The sequence below is a fragment of the Arvicola amphibius genome, chromosome 12 (genome assembly GCF_903992535.2).
Source record: "Arvicola amphibius chromosome 12, mArvAmp1.2, whole genome shotgun sequence".
NCBI classification, from domain to species: domain Eukaryota; kingdom Metazoa; phylum Chordata; class Mammalia; order Rodentia; family Cricetidae; genus Arvicola; species Arvicola amphibius.
Window position 1 is genome coordinate 51,544,864 of NC_052058.2, and position 17,220 is coordinate 51,562,083.

The window sequence follows — 17,220 nt, forward strand, 5'->3', positions numbered from 1 at the left end:
TCTAGTGGGCCTGGCCAGAAAGGATCACCTGCTGCCGCCACCAACACCCCGGCGGGCTGCTGACGGGCAAGGTCGGCGGGGCTCGCAGGCGTCACTCCCTGACGTTGGCTACACCCGCAGAGGCCTATAGGGCAGTGCCTTTAGCCTGAGGGGCGGGACCCTCTGGCATTGCGCCTTGCTATTGGCTCCTAGGAAGGCGGGTCGCTTAGTCGTCGCTCTCTATTGGCTTCTCCGGACGAAGGCGGGCCCTAAGGTCGTCCCGCCTCACCATTGGTTGCGCCAGGCCTGGTCTGCGGCGCTTCTGTGTTGTCATTAGGCCGCCAGTAGAGGACACGGGCAAGATGGCGGTGGTGGTTGGCTTGGTGCGGGGGCCCTTGCGGCAGGTAGGTCGCGGCCCCCGGCACCCCCGCGGCCAGCCCCATGCCCTCCCTGAACCTCCTTCTCTCTCCCCGCCAGGTTTCCGGGCTGCTGAAGAGGCGTTTTCACCGCTCGGCACCCGCGGCACTGCAGGTAACCGGCACCGACGCCGCTGGGCGAGGCCGGGAGGGAGTCCCCAGTCCCCGGGCAGGCCTGAGTGGGCCGGGGGACATCGCGGACCCTGGCGGCGGCCGAGTCCCGGGGATGATTCGCGCTGCCTCTGTCCCCGCCCGGCGCCACTCACACTGACAACCCTCCCCGCGAGGCCGGTGGCAGGCTAATAAACGATCAGTAACCTCCCCCACCCCTGAAATTGTGGTAAAATAGTAAGTTTCAAAACCTTTTGTTAAAATGTAAACTTCCGTGGCATCGGATGCATTCACCATATACGCTATTTATTTCTAGAACTTTTTTTGATCCTCTGAAACCAGACGCTATCCATTACACGATTATAACTCACTTTCTCCAACCGCTGTTATATACCATATTGTATTTTTCTGGTTCTTGTTCAGTGTGCTTGTTCTAGAATGTCACATAAGTTGAATCATTTGTCCTTTTGTGTCTGGCTTATTTAACTTCTCACAGTAGCTTCAAGGTTCATACATGTTGTAGCATACATACGTCAGAATTTCTTCCTTTGAAAGGTTGAACCGTATCCTTTGTACACTTTATACATTTATTCAAGGATAGATATTTGGCTTGAGTCCCTGATTCTCTGGCATCTGTTTATCTAGAAGTGGAAGATTTTTTTTTACCATTCTACTTATTAAAGTAACAGTTCCTAGGTTGTGGATGTCAAGTGTTGGGCACTAGAGAGTGCTTAGTACTTAGCCTTAGTTAGACTTCCTTGCTAGTTCTCTGCCTCCAAGAAGAGTGATAAAACAGCCTAGCATGCTTTCTACTTAGGAAACTGCCTGTGAGCTAGTTTAGGGATCCATCAGTTTTCTCACCTGGGTATGGTGTATACACATCAAGCAGCACCACAAAAGCATTCTGTAAGCTTGTCATTAAGATCTACTGAAGGATTAGTGACGGTGTTACTTATTGAACTTTAATTTGTGTGCTGTGTATTTATCTGCTTTGTGTATGTGTGTGGGTGTGCATGTGTGCACTTAAAGAGGTCAGCGGCAGGGGATCAGTTTCCTCCCTCCACTCTGTGGGACCAGGCAGTCAGACTCATCAGACTGGGCCGTCTTGCCTCCTCAGATACTTGGAACTTTAAAAGGGAACTGCTTGAGTATTAAATTTATGTTCTGTGTTGTAGGCAGCCTAGGTAAGTATAAGGAAGGGGCTCTCCATAGTATCTAAATAATCCTTTACCGTATTTCCTGTTTATATCCTCACTCCCGTGACAGTTGACAGTTCGTGAAGCTATTAATCAAGGTATGGATGAAGAGCTGGAAAGAGATGAAAAGGTATTTCTGCTTGGAGAAGAAGTTGCCCAGTATGATGGTGCATACAAGGTAACTGAAATAGGTAAACTTGATATAAAATTTAAAAATACGCATTTGCCCTGACAGAACCTTGAAGGTCATGGGGTTAAATCTTAATTGTAGGTGAGCAGAGGCCTGTGGAAGAAATATGGTGACAAGAGGATCATAGACACCCCCATATCAGAGGTGAGCCTTGCAGACCAGCTTAGAGTTAAGGATTCGGTTTTATCTCTGTGGACGTTTTCTTAGACTGCTCTTTCTTTCCAGATGGGCTTTGCTGGAATCGCTGTTGGCGCAGCTATGGTATGTGCTATTATTTATGAAATCTAAGAGATTTCCTTTAATATTATCTTCTGAAATGATTGAGCTGGGCATGGTGGCACTCAACTTTAATCTAACCCAGCACTTGGGAAACAGGCAAGCAGATTTCTGAGTTCAAGACTAGCCTGGTCTACAGGGTGAGTTCCAGGAAAGCCATGCTGTACACAGAAATCCTGCTTGGAAAAACCAACAACAACAACAACAACAACAAAAAAAAAAAAAAAAAAGGAAGAAGAAAGAAAATATTGTTTACAATGTTGGAAGAGTGGCGTGGTTATTTAGCATTCTTCCTTATTGTATTTAATCTAATTAACATTGATGTTTTTTCCTACTTGACAGGCTGGGTTGCGGCCCATCTGTGAATTTATGACCTTCAACTTCTCCATGCAAGCCATTGACCAGGTTATAAACTCAGCCGCTAAGACTTACTATATGTCTGCTGGCCTTCAGCCTGTGCCCATAGTATTCAGGGGGCCCAATGGTGCCTCAGCAGGTGTAGCTGCCCAGCACTCACAGTGCTTTGCTGCATGGTATGGGCACTGCCCAGGTTTAAAAGTGGTCAGCCCCTGGAATTCCGAGGATGCAAAAGGACTTATTAAATCGGCCATTCGTGATGATAATCCAGGTCAGCATAGTAACATTAGAAACTAACATGAACTCTTGCATGTGAGGAACTATCAAGGGCACCTAGTGAGATGTGGACACAGCATATGTAGAGTGTAATGGTTTGTAGAGAGTAAAAGGTAGTAAAAATCGTGCTTTTTTTCTTTTGCTGTAAGGTGCTGGTTACTTACTGCATATCTGCACCATTGGCTTAACCTCAGCAAGTAGAATTATATTGACCAAAGCTGGGCGGGGCCGGGCACACGCCTTTAATCCGGGGTGGGAGGCAGGTGGATGTGAGTTCAAGGCCAGCCTGGTCCACAGGGCTAGTTCCAGGATAGCTAGGGAAACCCTATTTCCAAAACCAAAACAAACAAACAAAAAAGAATTATATTGACCGAACTTGGGTGCCTGCATGCAACCCATCTTGAAGCTTCTAGACGGATGGAGATGAGGCTCCTGCGTATTCAGATGAATGATTTTGTTGTCTATACATTCTTAAGTCATTTTGTCTGTAGTTGTTGTTTGAAAACTTTAATGCCTTGCAGTGGTGATGCTAGAGAATGAACTGATGTATGGAGTTGCATTTGAACTTCCTGCAGAAGCTCAGTCAAAAGATTTTCTGATTCCTATTGGAAAAGCCAAAATTGAAAGGCAAGGTAAGAACACCTTAGTATACATTAATGACTATTTTTACTGTAGCCCTTGTGTTTGCATAGGCCAGAAGTTATGGCCAAGTAGTTTGACTTAAAAAGTAAAGGTTGAATGAGCTCAGGTTAGGCTTTTCTGAATCTCTGTCTGGTACATTTATATTTCATGTTCAGAAATATGATCTCATTGCTCAGGTCACTGAAATAAGGTGAAGGCTTGATAAGACAAGAGCCACAGCTGGCAGCAGAATCACCGGTGCTACATTAGTTCCATTGACCTATAATCTGTGACCACTTTATTTCAGGGACCAACATCACTGTAGTTGCCCATTCAAGACCAGTGGGGCACTGCCTAGAAGCTGCGGCTGTATTGTCTAAGGAGGGAATTGAATGTGAGGTAAGTGGACATTCACTCCCCTCCTTCTTTCAATCAGAAACTCCCTTTAGGACTCAAGGCTGGTGTGTTGGACACACACGAGATTCTGGATCTTTTAGGTCCCTTTCTCAGGTTACAATCCAGTCGTGCTGGTCTGGGGTGACAGCTCATTCAGTAAATGACTTAAATGGCTTTCTGTGCTAGCATAAGGACCTGAGTTTGGATCCCCAGCACCACGTAGAAACAAAACAAGCCGGGTGTGGAAGCATGAGTTTGTTATCCCAGCCCTCGGGAGACAGTGCTTGCTAGCCTGGCCAACCAGTCTAATCAATCAGTTAGCTCCAGATTCAGTAGAGGCCATTTCTAAAAAAAAAATGAGGTAGAGAGCAATTGAGCAAGAAACCTGATGTCATCCTCTGACTCCTCACAGTGCACATAACACACACACACACACAAGATCCAGCCTTGGAGCTGGACTTCAGAAATAACAGAATCTAATCTCCTGTGTAGTTCTCCTTGGAAAGTACTTGCTGTGTTTTATAAGCTGTGAAATGGGGATGATAGCAATTCCCCATGGGGTGTCATGATGTAGGGCCTGCTGCACATTAAACACTCAACTATTTCTTTTGATAAGAGGGATGATGAAACCAGGGAGGGTGAGTGAACCCTATAGGCGAGCAAAGTTTCCTGTAATGGGAATACAGGTTTCCGCTTTAATTATAAGTTCTTTGACTTTTTGTTTAAGACAAGGTCTCGCTGTGTAGTCCATACTATCCTCAAACATGTGGTCATCCTGCCTTAGCCTCCTGAGTGTTGGGATTACAGGTTTGCACCAACATACTGGTTTTCCTGTTAGTCTCTATGTTTGTGCACCTAATTAATAGGTGCATTCAATTTTCCTCAACCCAGAGATGAACAAAAACAAAAAGAAGTGTTGTTTTGGAGTCAAGGCTGTATTTATCTCTTGAAGTCTATCAAGCCTATTCACTGCATTGTTTTTAGGTGATAAATTTGCGTACTATCAGACCAATGGACATTGAAGCCATAGAAGCCAGCGTCATGAAGACAAATCACCTTGTAACTGTGGAAGGAGGCTGGCCACAATTTGGAGTGGGAGCTGAGATTTGTGCCAGAATCATGGAAGGTATTTCAAAAAAACTGGTTCTAGGATACAGTCAAGCTGTAGTGAACAGTATACAGAGATCAAAAGCTAGGTGTGACCAAATGATTTTTCTACTTGTCAGTCTAGGGTTTTTGTCCATCAGGGAAATGTTTTTAAAAAGGTCCAGTCAGAAGCAGTGCCCTGTATCTAGGGTTCATTACCTTGTTTTTCTCTGAGTCCCAAACCAGCCTCTCAGATGAGCCTTCTTTTCTCCAGGCCCTGCATTCAATTTCCTTGATGCTCCTGCAGTTCGTGTCACTGGTGCTGATGTCCCTATGCCTTATGCGAAGATCCTAGAAGACAACTCCATACCTCAGGTCAAAGACATCATATTTGCAGTAAAGAAGACACTGAATGTCTAATTTGGACTTTGAATATCAAGTCATTGAAATTTATTTAAAACACTTGTGGGGACTTCATCTGATGTGTACCGAGAAACTTTACTATCATAAAGTTAATGCTAAAGCAGCAGCGGGTGTCTCTGTACTGGTAAGAAGTGTAAATGTGCTTATGGGTGGAAAACACTCCCCACCCTACATGCTGTACTTTGTCTGTTACTGTTAGTCTAGTCTTTGAATAAGATTAATATAAATATTTACCCCCTTTCACTACAAGGGGCAAAAATGTTGCAGAGTCCTGATGAAAGATATACCCCAGAAGATAACTTATATGTTTTAAAAGTATATTATCTACATTTGCTGTTAAATTGTTTTGATAAGGAATAAAGGGGATTCCTACCTATGAGTAGTTTTATTTATTTTTCTCCAAGACATGTTTTATCTATTTAAAAGTTCTGGGTGTCTAGGTACTCGCTTTGTAGCCCAGGCTGGCCTTGAACTCACAGAGATCTGCCTGCCTCTGCCTCCCAAGTTCTGGGATTAAAGGTGTGGCAAGTAATTGTATATTAGTGAAATAATGTATGTGGAAGTCTTGGAGTACTATTAAGAAATTAGTGTCAAATGAAAAATAACCTGATATGCTGTATAAATGTAGCTTCCTTAGTTTTTAAGAAGATTTCACTGTATCCCTGGCTGGTCCAGAACTATCTGTAGACCAGGATCTCATAGGCATCCACCAGCCTCTGCCTCCCAACAGCTGGCACTAAAGGTATATTCGACCGTACCTGACCCTAACTTGCCATATGCATATGACCCTCATATGCCATATGCATGTTAGCCAAGTGTTCTACTACAGCCCCGGATGCTAGGTATTTGCTTTTATTCATGTATCTAAAACTTCATCCACAATTGCAGGAACTGGAAGCAGAAGCACTCGATCCTGGTTTCCGCCATCAATAGCCTACCGCCTCATAGCCCTTTCCTTTTGGGCAGGGTCTCGTTGGCTCGGGTTCAGTTAATAGATGATGATGACCTTGAGATTTTGGCCCACCTACCTCCACCTCCTAAGTGCCACAGACACACACCACCATGCTTAGTTGATGCAGTGCTGGAGTGATCCAGGGCTTCCTGAGCGCTGTGCAAGCACTTTGTCAGCTGAGTTATAGCCCCAGTGCAGTGTCGCGACTCTCCCTACCTAACAGGATTTCTTTTAAAATGAAAGATCCATGTGAGGCGCTCCTCCACGGTATCCAAACCAGATATTGTCACATATGAGCCTCGTTAAAATTTGATGGAAGGATTTAAACAAGTTATGGAAGTGTATAGATAGTCTCTAAATAGTAGGGCTATCAGCAGGCATGAAGGAGATAAGGAGACAGGGCAGGAGCAGAGGAGGAAACTTTGTGACTCCACACTTCACAGAATGTGCTGTACCAAGTTCTCATCTGGAATACCTAGCCAAGCCACAACGTATTTTCTTAACATGATTTATTTTAATAAAAAATACAGCTGAGTATGTATCACAGATTACATGAAACTATACACAATGACATTCTTTCTGCATAGTAACCAACACTGATGTGTGTATTTGAATTTTAAAGTGGATTTTTAATAATCCTTTAAAGTGCAATTTATTTAAAGGTTTAAGCAAATCACAGAACGAAAGATTTCTAATAACTGAGTAACATCAAAAAAGATGCTGAAATTGGATACATCGAATCAGAAGTGATTGCCATAGATGCCAGATTCACTTGTAATGACTCTCCCTCTGCTCCAACCTGACTTAAATGCTGAGAGTTAAGACAATCCTTTAACTGGCAAGAGCTTTTTCTGTGGTTAATATTTTTCTTCTGTCTTGGTACATTTTAACTGAAAAGAACTATAAATCCAGAGTGGCTGCTCTCAGCCACAGTGAGATTCCCCCTCTCCTGTGGAAGGAAGAATGAAGAGCGAGCTCTTGCTTCTCTGCCTCAGCAGTATAACTAACTGCCTTGGTTACAGTGTTAGCGTCTGAGGTGAACTATGTAAGAAATGACCAGAAAATGTTTCAGAAGACTGAACTGTGAGAACACTTTCGATAGAGTAGCAGAGATAGTAACAGGCCAGTCACTGCTGTGACAGAATATCATCATTGCTTTTGTTTTCTGTCATTTTCCTTTAGCTGGTGAAAATAATTCCCATATGCTGCTGCCCCTAAAGGAAGCCCATTAGAGACACAGGAGCAAAATGTTAAGGCAGCAATGCTAGCCCCACTTTGTTCTACTTGGAGAGTGTTTCCCCTCTTGGAGTATGTCGGCAAGACTGGCTGTACTGGCTCTGCAGGACTCGTCCCAGAAAGGGACTTGAGGGAGGCTGTGCAAGGTCTCAACTAGGAAGAGGGACTTGGGTGAGAGTGGGACAGAAGAGCTTGGCCTCCCAGTGTAAACAGGAAACATCAGCCAATTTTAGGAGCACTGTGATCACAGGTTTTGGCTTTCCTCAAAGTTCCCTTTTGGAAATTCTGGATAGAACTGAGCAAGGCTCCACGATTCACACCATTCACATCCTGGGGCAGGAGCGGGACAGGCATCTCTGAGCCTGAGGTTGTCGAGGGACCTGCTGGTGGAGGTGGAGGAGGCGGAGGAGGTGGAGGTAATGCAGAAGACAGCCCTGCAGAGAAAAAAGAAGGTCAGTGTTCTACCTTTCCACCTGCCCTGCATGCTGCTGCTACTTGGGTCAGGGCAGAGTGGAATCTGGGGAGACTAAATATTCTCAGAGGGGCCAAGAACCCAGTATTCAGGGTGTTTTCAAACACTTAAAAAAAAAAAAGGAAAGAAAGCAAAAAGGGGGGTTTAAAGGTTATTTCTTTCAAATGTGAGAAGAGAATTGAATGAGTATCAGGGATTTCGTGAAACCACACAGTGACACCAATCTCTAGAGTGGCTCAGACTCTGTTCCCAGCAGGTCAGCTATACCTACTGAGTACACAGGGTGAGACATATCTGCATGCAGAGTTGGGCCAAAGGGATGAACAATCCCTAGCTGCTTCCTCACACAGTATTTAAAGGCTGTGATCGGCTAGACTAGGCCAGCAAGGCCCAGGGATCCTCCTGTCACGGCCTCCCCAGGCTTGCACTTTTATAAGCGTGTGTTGCTGCTCCTTGCTATTTCTCAGGGCCTCCAAGAATCATGGCGATCTTGCAGCATCACATAGCTGCAGCCTCACTTGGGAAGTGTGTACTGTTGTAAAGATCAGAGCCTAAGTGGGAAGAATCCTTACAGTTACGTGCATGAAAATCAGGCCGTTATTTGACACTAAATCGAAACAGGACTTGATGACAAAAGTGGCAGTGGCATCTGCTGGCCTGCTAGAGCAAGCCGCTCAGGACTCAAGGAGCCAGTGCCAGCTGGTGAGTCTGTTTTGAACTATTTCCTGTTGGGCTGAATTAAAGAAACGTAAAATACTAGTACTCGTCAACAGGAATTTGGAGAAAGGGGTCTCTTCCTGGCAATGGCATTCTCAGAGGGAAGTCCAACCCCAGAACAGAATGAGTCCTCGTGGCCATGTGTGTCATGGATTCTGGACAAAGAAAGGGAACCTGAGTATCTAACACATCCTTCAGGTGAACTTTTTAAACGTTCATCTCCTGTGTATGTGCACCATATAAGCAGGCCACAGTGCATGCGTGGAGCTCAGAGTACAAGTGGTGGCACTGCCAGTTCTCTCTGCACCATGTGAGTCTAGAGACTGATTCAGGTTGGTAAGGCTTAGGGGCCCATGAGCCATCTAGTCAGTCACTAGATTTCATTTTCTTGTTCTTTTTTTTAAGTCACTTGGTAAACTGTTCTTTCCAAAGTTGTGAGACATTACTGCTGCAGGTGACTTTAATGAATGGCAGCTATGAACACTGGTTCTCTAAGACCCTACTTATCTGTTGTTACCACACTGCTGTGGGCAGAAGGAACAGACAAGGCACCTTGTGCACTAAGTATGGATCAGGAATGAATGGCTCAAGGTCACCAATAAAATACTCAAGAAAGTACTAAGTGTGGCAAGCAATGGTCAAAGTCTTGCAGTTCACAAACCCACTTACCTCCTTTATACCTTTAGCCCAACCTAAGGCAGCCAAAATGTAAGGCTCACACAAATGCACAGTCTCATGTTCTGCAATCATGGAATTCTCAAACAAGGATCCCATAGCAATATAAATAAAGATTAAATACAGACAAATGAACAAAATGTAATTTACATTGGTTTTGCTCAACAATGAATGAAATTCAACTAGGTTTTATGTAGGATGGATTATGGAAGACATTCCTGGCTTTACCTCATAGGATTATAATGAATAGTAACCTTGAAGTGACGACTGAGGTAAGAAGCCCAGGTGGAATGAGGGTAGAAGCATCCACTTAGGGCATCTGAGTATATGCCAATGAAATGTTGGAGTGGGGGAGGACTCTCTTGACTGACAGCATGCAGTACTAAGGCTGCCAGAGAAGAAGCTCTGCCCATGTGGGGATGAATGGCTATCAAAACCCACACACTAGGCACTATCCTAATGGCCAGAGAAGGGCAGTAGAAGTATTAGACCAGACCAGGAGCTGTAGGTTTCCCCTTCCGAGCTTTGTGTCCAGGTCCCTGGTTGAAGAATCACTACAGGGTTAAGACTCAGAAGACAGGCTTGGACTGCAGCAGCACTGGGGACCCCACTGCTTGCCTGAGACTGGCTGCCCTCCAGTCTAGGGTTTAGGAAGGCTATTAGGGGCTTGAATTCATGAGTATGGGTGGTGGCCTTTGCATACAACAGCTTGGCTTCAGAGAACCAGCCCTTGATGCTGGCCTCAGAACCTCAGAGTTTTGGAGTGTTTCTTTTTCTTTCTTTTTTTTTTCTTCTTTTTTTTGTTTTTTGTTTTTTGTTTTTCAAGACAGGGTTTTTTCTGTGGCTTTGGAGCCTGTCCTGGAACTAGCTCTTGTAGACAGGGTGGCCTCAAAATCAGAGAGATCCGCCTGCCTCTGCCTCCCGAGTGCTGGGATTAAAGGCGTGTGCCACCACCGCCTGGCAATATCTTCATTTTCTAAGTGAAGGCTGAAACTACGACTTAACAAAGTCCTCAAGAGGTTGGTCGTATCAACATATCATCTCAAGTATTCTGCATGTATAGTGAACAGAAGAGTGAGCATCATGATGTCTGCTCACGGGGAGCTGGGCTAGCCTGTGCCTGTGTAGCAAACATGAGTAAGAAGTGGAGCTGCTCATCCCAGTGGGAAAACGTAAACACCCTGATGCCTGCTCACAGGGAACTGGACCAACCAACAAGTTCAAAATGAAATCAGCAGGCCTTGGGCATACTCTAAGGCAAGGAAGGCTAGAACTCAACCTTTAGGGTATACTGCAAGTTGAGAGGAGACCCTCAGGAAGAGACAGCACCACACTTGGGAACTCAGTCTCTGAGGATAAGCTCCATTCATTCATTGTCTTTGGCCATCTTAAGAGTCTGCTAGTTTCTCTCTCTTTTTTTTTCTTTCAGAGACAGGGTTTCTCTGTAGCTTTGAAGCCTGTCCTGGAACTAGCTCTTGTAGACCAGGGTGGCCTCAAAACTCACAGAGATCTGCCTGCTTCTGCCTCCCGAGTGCTGGGATTAAAAGGCGTGCACCACCACCTCCTGGTGAGTCTGTTAGCTTCTTTTAAAGGTCAGTGAGTATAAGATAGGACCATTAGCAACAATGTCAAGAAAGGAAAGATGGGACAGAGAACAAACATAAGTGGACAAGAGGAAAGAGCAAACTCCACATTGGACTGGTGGTTATATGAAGTCACAACTAGGATGGGACACGCTCCTAAAAGTGCATCTACAATGACAACCAAGTTAGTCCTCAATTCTCCTAGCTCAAGCTCTCTTAGACAAAAATCTCAATACTAGCTGATCTAACTTTCCCAGAAGCCTCTCCACCTGGCTCAGTAGGAATGTGGCAATCAGCTGAGCGCCATTCTGGTACACAAAGAAAAATTATATATTTTAGATCCTGGGAAGGCTGCTGTGCCAGGAACATCTGTAACACTCTTCTGGAAAGGACATTTGGAGTTACCTATTTTTAGGTCAAGTCCAGTAGTCTCTCTAGGTTTCCGTGGCTCTGGATGGGTCAGCCAACTGGCCACTAGACCATACCAGACCCAGAAGATAGCAGTGACACAGGGACACAGTAGTTCTCAGCTTTTTGGGCCATCTTTGCCTTGGCCTTAGGCAGACGAGGAGACTCATATCTCAAGAATTCCCAAGTGTATGTCAGAACTTTTTTTTCTGTCATCAATTATAAAAGCCAGGAAGTTGCGACAACTCAACTGCCTAATTACCACGTTTTCCTCAGTAACTAGGAACCAACATTCTGCAGCACAATCTTCAGAGCAACAGTTTACAACATTAAAATGTACTCAGATGCCACTGAGATGCAATTAGAGCTCACATTTCCGAACTAAAATTGGAATGAAAATGAAGATTTTAGAAGGTCACGATGGAAATGAAATGGATATGGATGAAGTGACTGGGGTGGGGTGGCTTTTAAAGATGCTGTGTTTTCACTGAGATAGTCCAAAAAGGGAGTGCTCTCTGTTCGGCTTCCCATGTCCACCAGTGACACAAACACATTGGTCCAATCTCACACACAGAAACACAGCATCTCTAAAGCTGAGAATCAGCAGAGCTTACTTTACCGAAAATTCACGTTCAAAGTGGTGCATGCTCTACTGAAGACAGCAGAGGGGGAGGGAAGAAAGGGAGGAAGGAGAGAGAAATAGAGAGACATCATTATTTAGAGTTTAGTGTCATTTAAGCAAACAGTAACAGTAAAATGTTAGTCTGAATTGCATGTTAAGTATTCTCACTGCAAAACTAGAGTACACTTAACCACAAAATGTGTGATGTACAAGCTCAAACATGAACCTTTCAGGATAAGGCAAATGAACAAGCCACTTTGCAGTGGTCTGTTCTGCACCTTATTACCAACCAGGGATGTTTATCAAGAGGTTCAAGAAAGGAATGCTCATTGTTTTACAAAAAAGTCTTCCACTGTCTAAAACAGACTCTCTTTTTAAGCTGAGAAGAACAAAGTAACAGAACAGGTATAAGGGGGTTTGTGGGTGGGCGACCTCTCAGGAAGAACCATTGGACACCATCCCCAGTCCACTTCAGTCTAGTGAAACTTCCAAATGGCAAAAGCAAGGAAATGGCTTTGTTTGTTCTTTTAAACTTACTAGGTTTCAGTTTAAAAGAAAACGATAATGCTTCTTTCCCCACACAGTGATCCCCAGATTTCCTCAGGACAAACAGCAAGAAAGAACATCAGTCTGAGATGGGCCCCTCAATCCCTGTGGCCACAAGACCAACTCTGGAAGAAACAAAGGAGGCTGGGAACACGCAGTCACTCCTTTTTCCTTCACCAGGGGAGAAATCCAAGGAGAAACTCACACCCTTAGAACTGGGGATGGAGGGTGGGCATGAGAGAGTGGGCAGAGTGCAGCAGCAGAGCGCAGGTAGAACCAAGGCACTCCATGGTCAGCCCCGCACCACAGGCAACCTGCTCAGGGAAAAACGCATTGCTCTGTGTGTGTGCAGCTTTGCTTACTGGATTGAGAGACCAAACCCAGGGTGGAACTACATCCCCAGCCCTAGGGTTTTTTGAGACACTGTCTCATCACATATAGCTCAAGCTGGCCTCAAATTCTGAACCTTCCTGCCTCAATATCCCAACATTGCAAGCATACACCACCAGGCTTGTGTATAGCTTTTGAAAAGAGGTAACTGTTAAAGTTGAATACAAACATTTTGGTATACACTGGCCTCAGACTTGATTAGACCAGGCAAATTCTACATTTTAAGTAAGTTCATTTTTCTCAGTAAGTTCAAAATTCTCTAGATGGTGTAAATCCTTACCCCTATTAATTCCTAACTCTCCTTGGCTCTCTCTTCCTTATGCTCCATCCTTCTCTAGGCTCACGTTCCAGTTAATCTCCTTAAGCGCTCTATAGTCCCCACTCTACCTTATGATTGTTTACTCCTTAGAAAGCCTTGCAGAAGTCAATTCTTTCCTACCATGTGGTTTCCACGGACAGAACTCTGGTTGTTAGACTTGGCAGTAAGCACCTTTACAACAATGAGCCATCTCCTTGGCCCACAGATCCTTCTAAAAGTCGGTTCTCCAGAAAGCCATCTAGAGAGAAGATATCTGGGAGCCTCCACTACGGAAATCTGGAGATGAAGGGTCAGAAGATGAAGCTGAGGAAGGTTAAAAGTGATGATGTGGTTTACAGAGAGATTTTATTTGAAAGAGGAAAAAGGAAACCTGCATAAGACAGGATGTGAGCTGTGGTTTGACTCAAGGTTTTCAGGGGTTTTTCATTTGTCAAGAATGTTTTTCTCTCTGAAAATTACTTGTAGGGTGTTTTATATGTTGATTACCATGCCAAAAGCTTAATTCCTTTATCATGCCTTCACCATTTTTAACTTAGAAGTTCAAATTAATTAGAATTAAAAGTAATTTTGTTTTATAAAAGACATTAATTAAAGTAAAATAAAACAAGACAGTTTCTACGAATGGAACTCATTTGTTCACGGTTACAGAAGGCAACTGGTAGAGCCAGCTCTGTGCACTCCCGCAGAGCAGCGCTTAACTTCCATGGTCATGATACTCCTGGAAAAAAGCAGGCACTCGATGAGTGGAGTAAATGAATGGAGGCAGAATCAAGTTCAAATCCTGGATCTTGAAGCTTCCATTATCTGTGACCTTGGTCAAGTTCTCAACTTTACTAGAAGCTCAGTTTTTCTGTGAAATAGAGACAAACTGGAATCTACTCTTACTGGATAGGAAGGAAGTTGAGGATTAAAGGGGACAATGAATACAAATCACTTAGATGTGACTACTGAAAACAACAGTTTTATGTTTCCCCTTTAGTTAGCATCCTTAACATACTCTTGTAAATGGTCTTTATAAAAAGAGCCAATACATGAAGAGTTTGAGGCTATCCTTGGCTACATGAGATCCCATCTTAACCACTGCCTTACAAAAAGGCCTAGTTCAGAGGTTAAGAATGCTTACTGCTCTTCCAGAGTACTTGAGTCCCATCTCTTGCACTCCTACAGAAGGCTCCCAACTGCTGTAATTCCAGGGATCCAACAACTTCTGCTGATCACCCCCAGAATTTGCACAACACATGTGCATGCATCCTCACACACAGACAAACACATAAATGAAAGAGGAAATCAAGACAATAGGCCTGTAGTCTGTTCCCCAAATACAGTGAGAGCAAATATTTGTATTTGTACAAACTGGGGCATTTTAAAACACTCAGCTCTACATATGTATAGAATTTTAATCCTTCCCAAAGAGGCCTTTATGAGTCATGGAACAATAGAAAAGTATTAGAAAATTTTTCACTGAAACAAACAAATGAAGGCCTTTCGAAAGAGTATGAGAGAATGCCAGCCACCAAATACAACTGCCACCAGACTTGGGGAAACAGTATTAGTCCCAACAATTTAGTGTGGATCTCAACAAGTACCAGCAAGTCCTGCAGAGAGGGTCCCAGCTGCTAGACAGGGCTCATCTGGTAACATCTCTTCAGCTGGAAATGCCTGTCACTTCTGCCAAATCCTAAGGAGCTAAAACAAGTCCATCTTGTTCTAGTCACCATGATCACCTAAAACTGAAGCTGTGGGGGAAGAAGTTCCACTCAACTTGCCAACGCTGACCTGCTGCGGTCCCTCCTCTTCTGCAGGGCTTGACCTATCTGCCCCACAAGGCTACATCATGCTCCTCACCCAGGAAAAGTTGAGAGCAGAGCCATCCTCTACCTCCCAAACACTTCACCTACAGTTAAGTCTCCTAGTGCAGGGCTCAACTCGAGATGCTGCTTGCTGATAAGCCAACCTTTGATACAGATCTTTGTGGGGGAAGAGAGGATTTGTGACAGTATCTCTCAGTATAGTGTAACCCTGGCTGTCCTATAACTCATTCTGTGAACCAAGCTGGCCTTGAACTCAGCGATCTACCTTCCCCTAACTCCAAGAGTATTGGGATTAAAGGTGTGTGCTACCACTGCCTGTTGAGAAAGATCTTTTATTTCAAGGGAACTACTGGGAGAAAACATTACCAAGTTTTAGACCATTAGGAGGAAGTTTCTGTCTGTTTGAACTGTGTCCAACAGTTTGGAGCTTCTGAGGCATTGGACACTGGCTGGAGCCTGTCCGCTTCTCTTTGTAACCCAGGCTACACGAAAGTGTACCTTGAAAACATTTGAGGTAAGCAGACCTACTATGCATATCTGGTTTATGCACCTCAAATGCTAGGTTGCTAGGCAAATGATATAAGATTCATTACAAGGAACAGCCAGTAGAGGTCAGAGCATGGTCTTTGGGATAAATAATTCTGTCAATAATTTCAACAAAATGATTAAAGGGAATAAAGGCTCTCCTGACAGCCGCCGTACTTGGGCTTCAAACGTGTTCTCTCTAGTTCACAATACTGCTCCCTGCCACCCCCATTGTCCTTAGATGAATCTTTTCCCATATTGACTGATTGCTACAAAAAAAATTCCATTTTTCTTCTTTCATTCTGAAAGTTACCTCATCTTAGGTAAAGCTGCTATTATATGAGATCGCCCCCACTTAAGCACAGGTAACTGGGAGAGTCAGGCATCCAAAGGCAAAAGTGAGCTGCCCAGAAGCACAGCTCACACACAGTGAGTGCTCTCTGCACACCAGGCAGGCATCTCTGTTATCCAGGGCTAAGAGTTCTCAGAACCCTCTTCGTTTCCTTAGTGTGTGAAATTGAGAGGAAGTGGCTCAAAACAGTCTGAACAGTAGATTTCCAAAAACTTCTGCTCAACTCAAACAGTTAATCGCCACAAGACAACTCTGTCTATTAAGAAGTTCTTTGCAAAATCTGCTGAGAAAGTCAGAGATAAAAGAATCATCCCCATTGATCTCGCATTTCTGCTCTATAAAACTGGTCCCGGCCCTAGAACACATTACAGTAAGCAACCAGTAAACGCTCTCAGCCAGCAAGGAGATCTCGAGCCAATCAAACCAGCCTTCTTGCACTCATGTTTTTTCCCAGGAGGTTTAGTCAGAGTCATTTAAAGGCAACCAATACCATAAGCATTAGAGAATATGGTACCGTCAGCTCATATACCAATCCTGCCAGACTTCCCTTTCAAACAGCTGGAAGAACCCTTCCAAGGACAACAATAAACTCTGAGTGGAAAAACCAGCTTCTTAGACTAAATGTTCTTGAATGAATGATAATTCATTAAAGGAGGAAAAGCAAATGTGCTGTCCCTTTGTTTTTACTGGACTGCAGAATGGTTAGACAGAAGATCTTAGTTCAGAAAGGAAAGGCGGAAGAGCATTGTGAGACCACCCCACAGGACTGTTTTTGTGTGTCATCCCAAAGACAAATTCTTTGTCAGTATTTTTCCTCCAACAACAACAACAAAACCAAAAACCCTCACAGTACCTGATTTAATTCACAAGGTGAAACGAAGGTTAATGATAATTATTCAGATAATTACAGGCTTTACAGAGCAGAACAGAGAACAAACAGTTATCTGGAAATTTTTAGTAGGGATGTTTCACTCTGTGCTAGGCAGCTTATCAGCTCTGCTGTGACCAGCCCACAGCAGGAAGCTCTGCAGGAGAAGCTGTGGTAGGACAAAGTGTAGGACAACAATGTGTTTGCTTTGCCCCAAGACAAGCTCCGACCCAAGGAGACTTGCAAGAAGCTTTTCAGCAAACAGCAAGCTTGAGCCAGAGAGGACTAGGGGTCCTGAAACCAGCCTGTTCCCTGAGCACTGACCTTGGGAACCTAGCCTCTCAACCCCTCCAGAGAACACATGTTTTGCATTTGCATATGGCCCTCTGGAGAAGAGAGATGGGGTCGGTGTCCTGA

General features: G+C 44.3%; 2 protein-coding genes across 5 annotated transcripts in view; one reads left to right on the forward strand and one right to left on the reverse strand.

Annotated features, from left to right (window-relative positions):
- Positions 1-279: 279 nt before the first annotated feature.
- Pdhb (pyruvate dehydrogenase E1 subunit beta) lies at positions 280-5,703 on the forward strand. Its single transcript, XM_038348492.1, has 10 exons — positions 280-383; positions 457-510; positions 1,773-1,880; positions 1,974-2,036; positions 2,118-2,153; positions 2,511-2,796; positions 3,323-3,433; positions 3,730-3,821; positions 4,803-4,944; positions 5,179-5,703. The coding sequence occupies exons 1-10, from the start codon at positions 342-344 to the stop codon at positions 5,322-5,324; spliced, it is 1,080 nt and encodes a 359-aa protein (XP_038204420.1). The 5' UTR covers positions 280-341; the 3' UTR covers positions 5,325-5,703.
- A 1,068-nt stretch (positions 5,704-6,771) lies between these two features.
- Positions 6,772-17,220, reverse strand: part of Pxk (PX domain containing serine/threonine kinase like) — a 64,498-nt gene continuing 54,049 nt past the window's right edge. For 2 of the 4 annotated variants that reach the window (XM_038348491.1, XM_038348490.1), the window contains exons 18-20: positions 10,938-10,962; positions 8,438-8,443; positions 7,760-7,949 (exon numbers count right to left, since the gene is read on the reverse strand). In XM_038348491.1, the coding sequence (XP_038204419.1) occupies positions 7,760-7,949; positions 8,438-8,443; positions 10,938-10,962 (221 nt within the window). Of the gene's footprint in view, positions 7,950-8,437; positions 8,444-10,937; positions 10,963-17,220 lie in introns of all 4 variants that reach the window. The other 2 variants (XM_038348489.1, XM_038348488.1) reach the window with 1 other exon arrangement.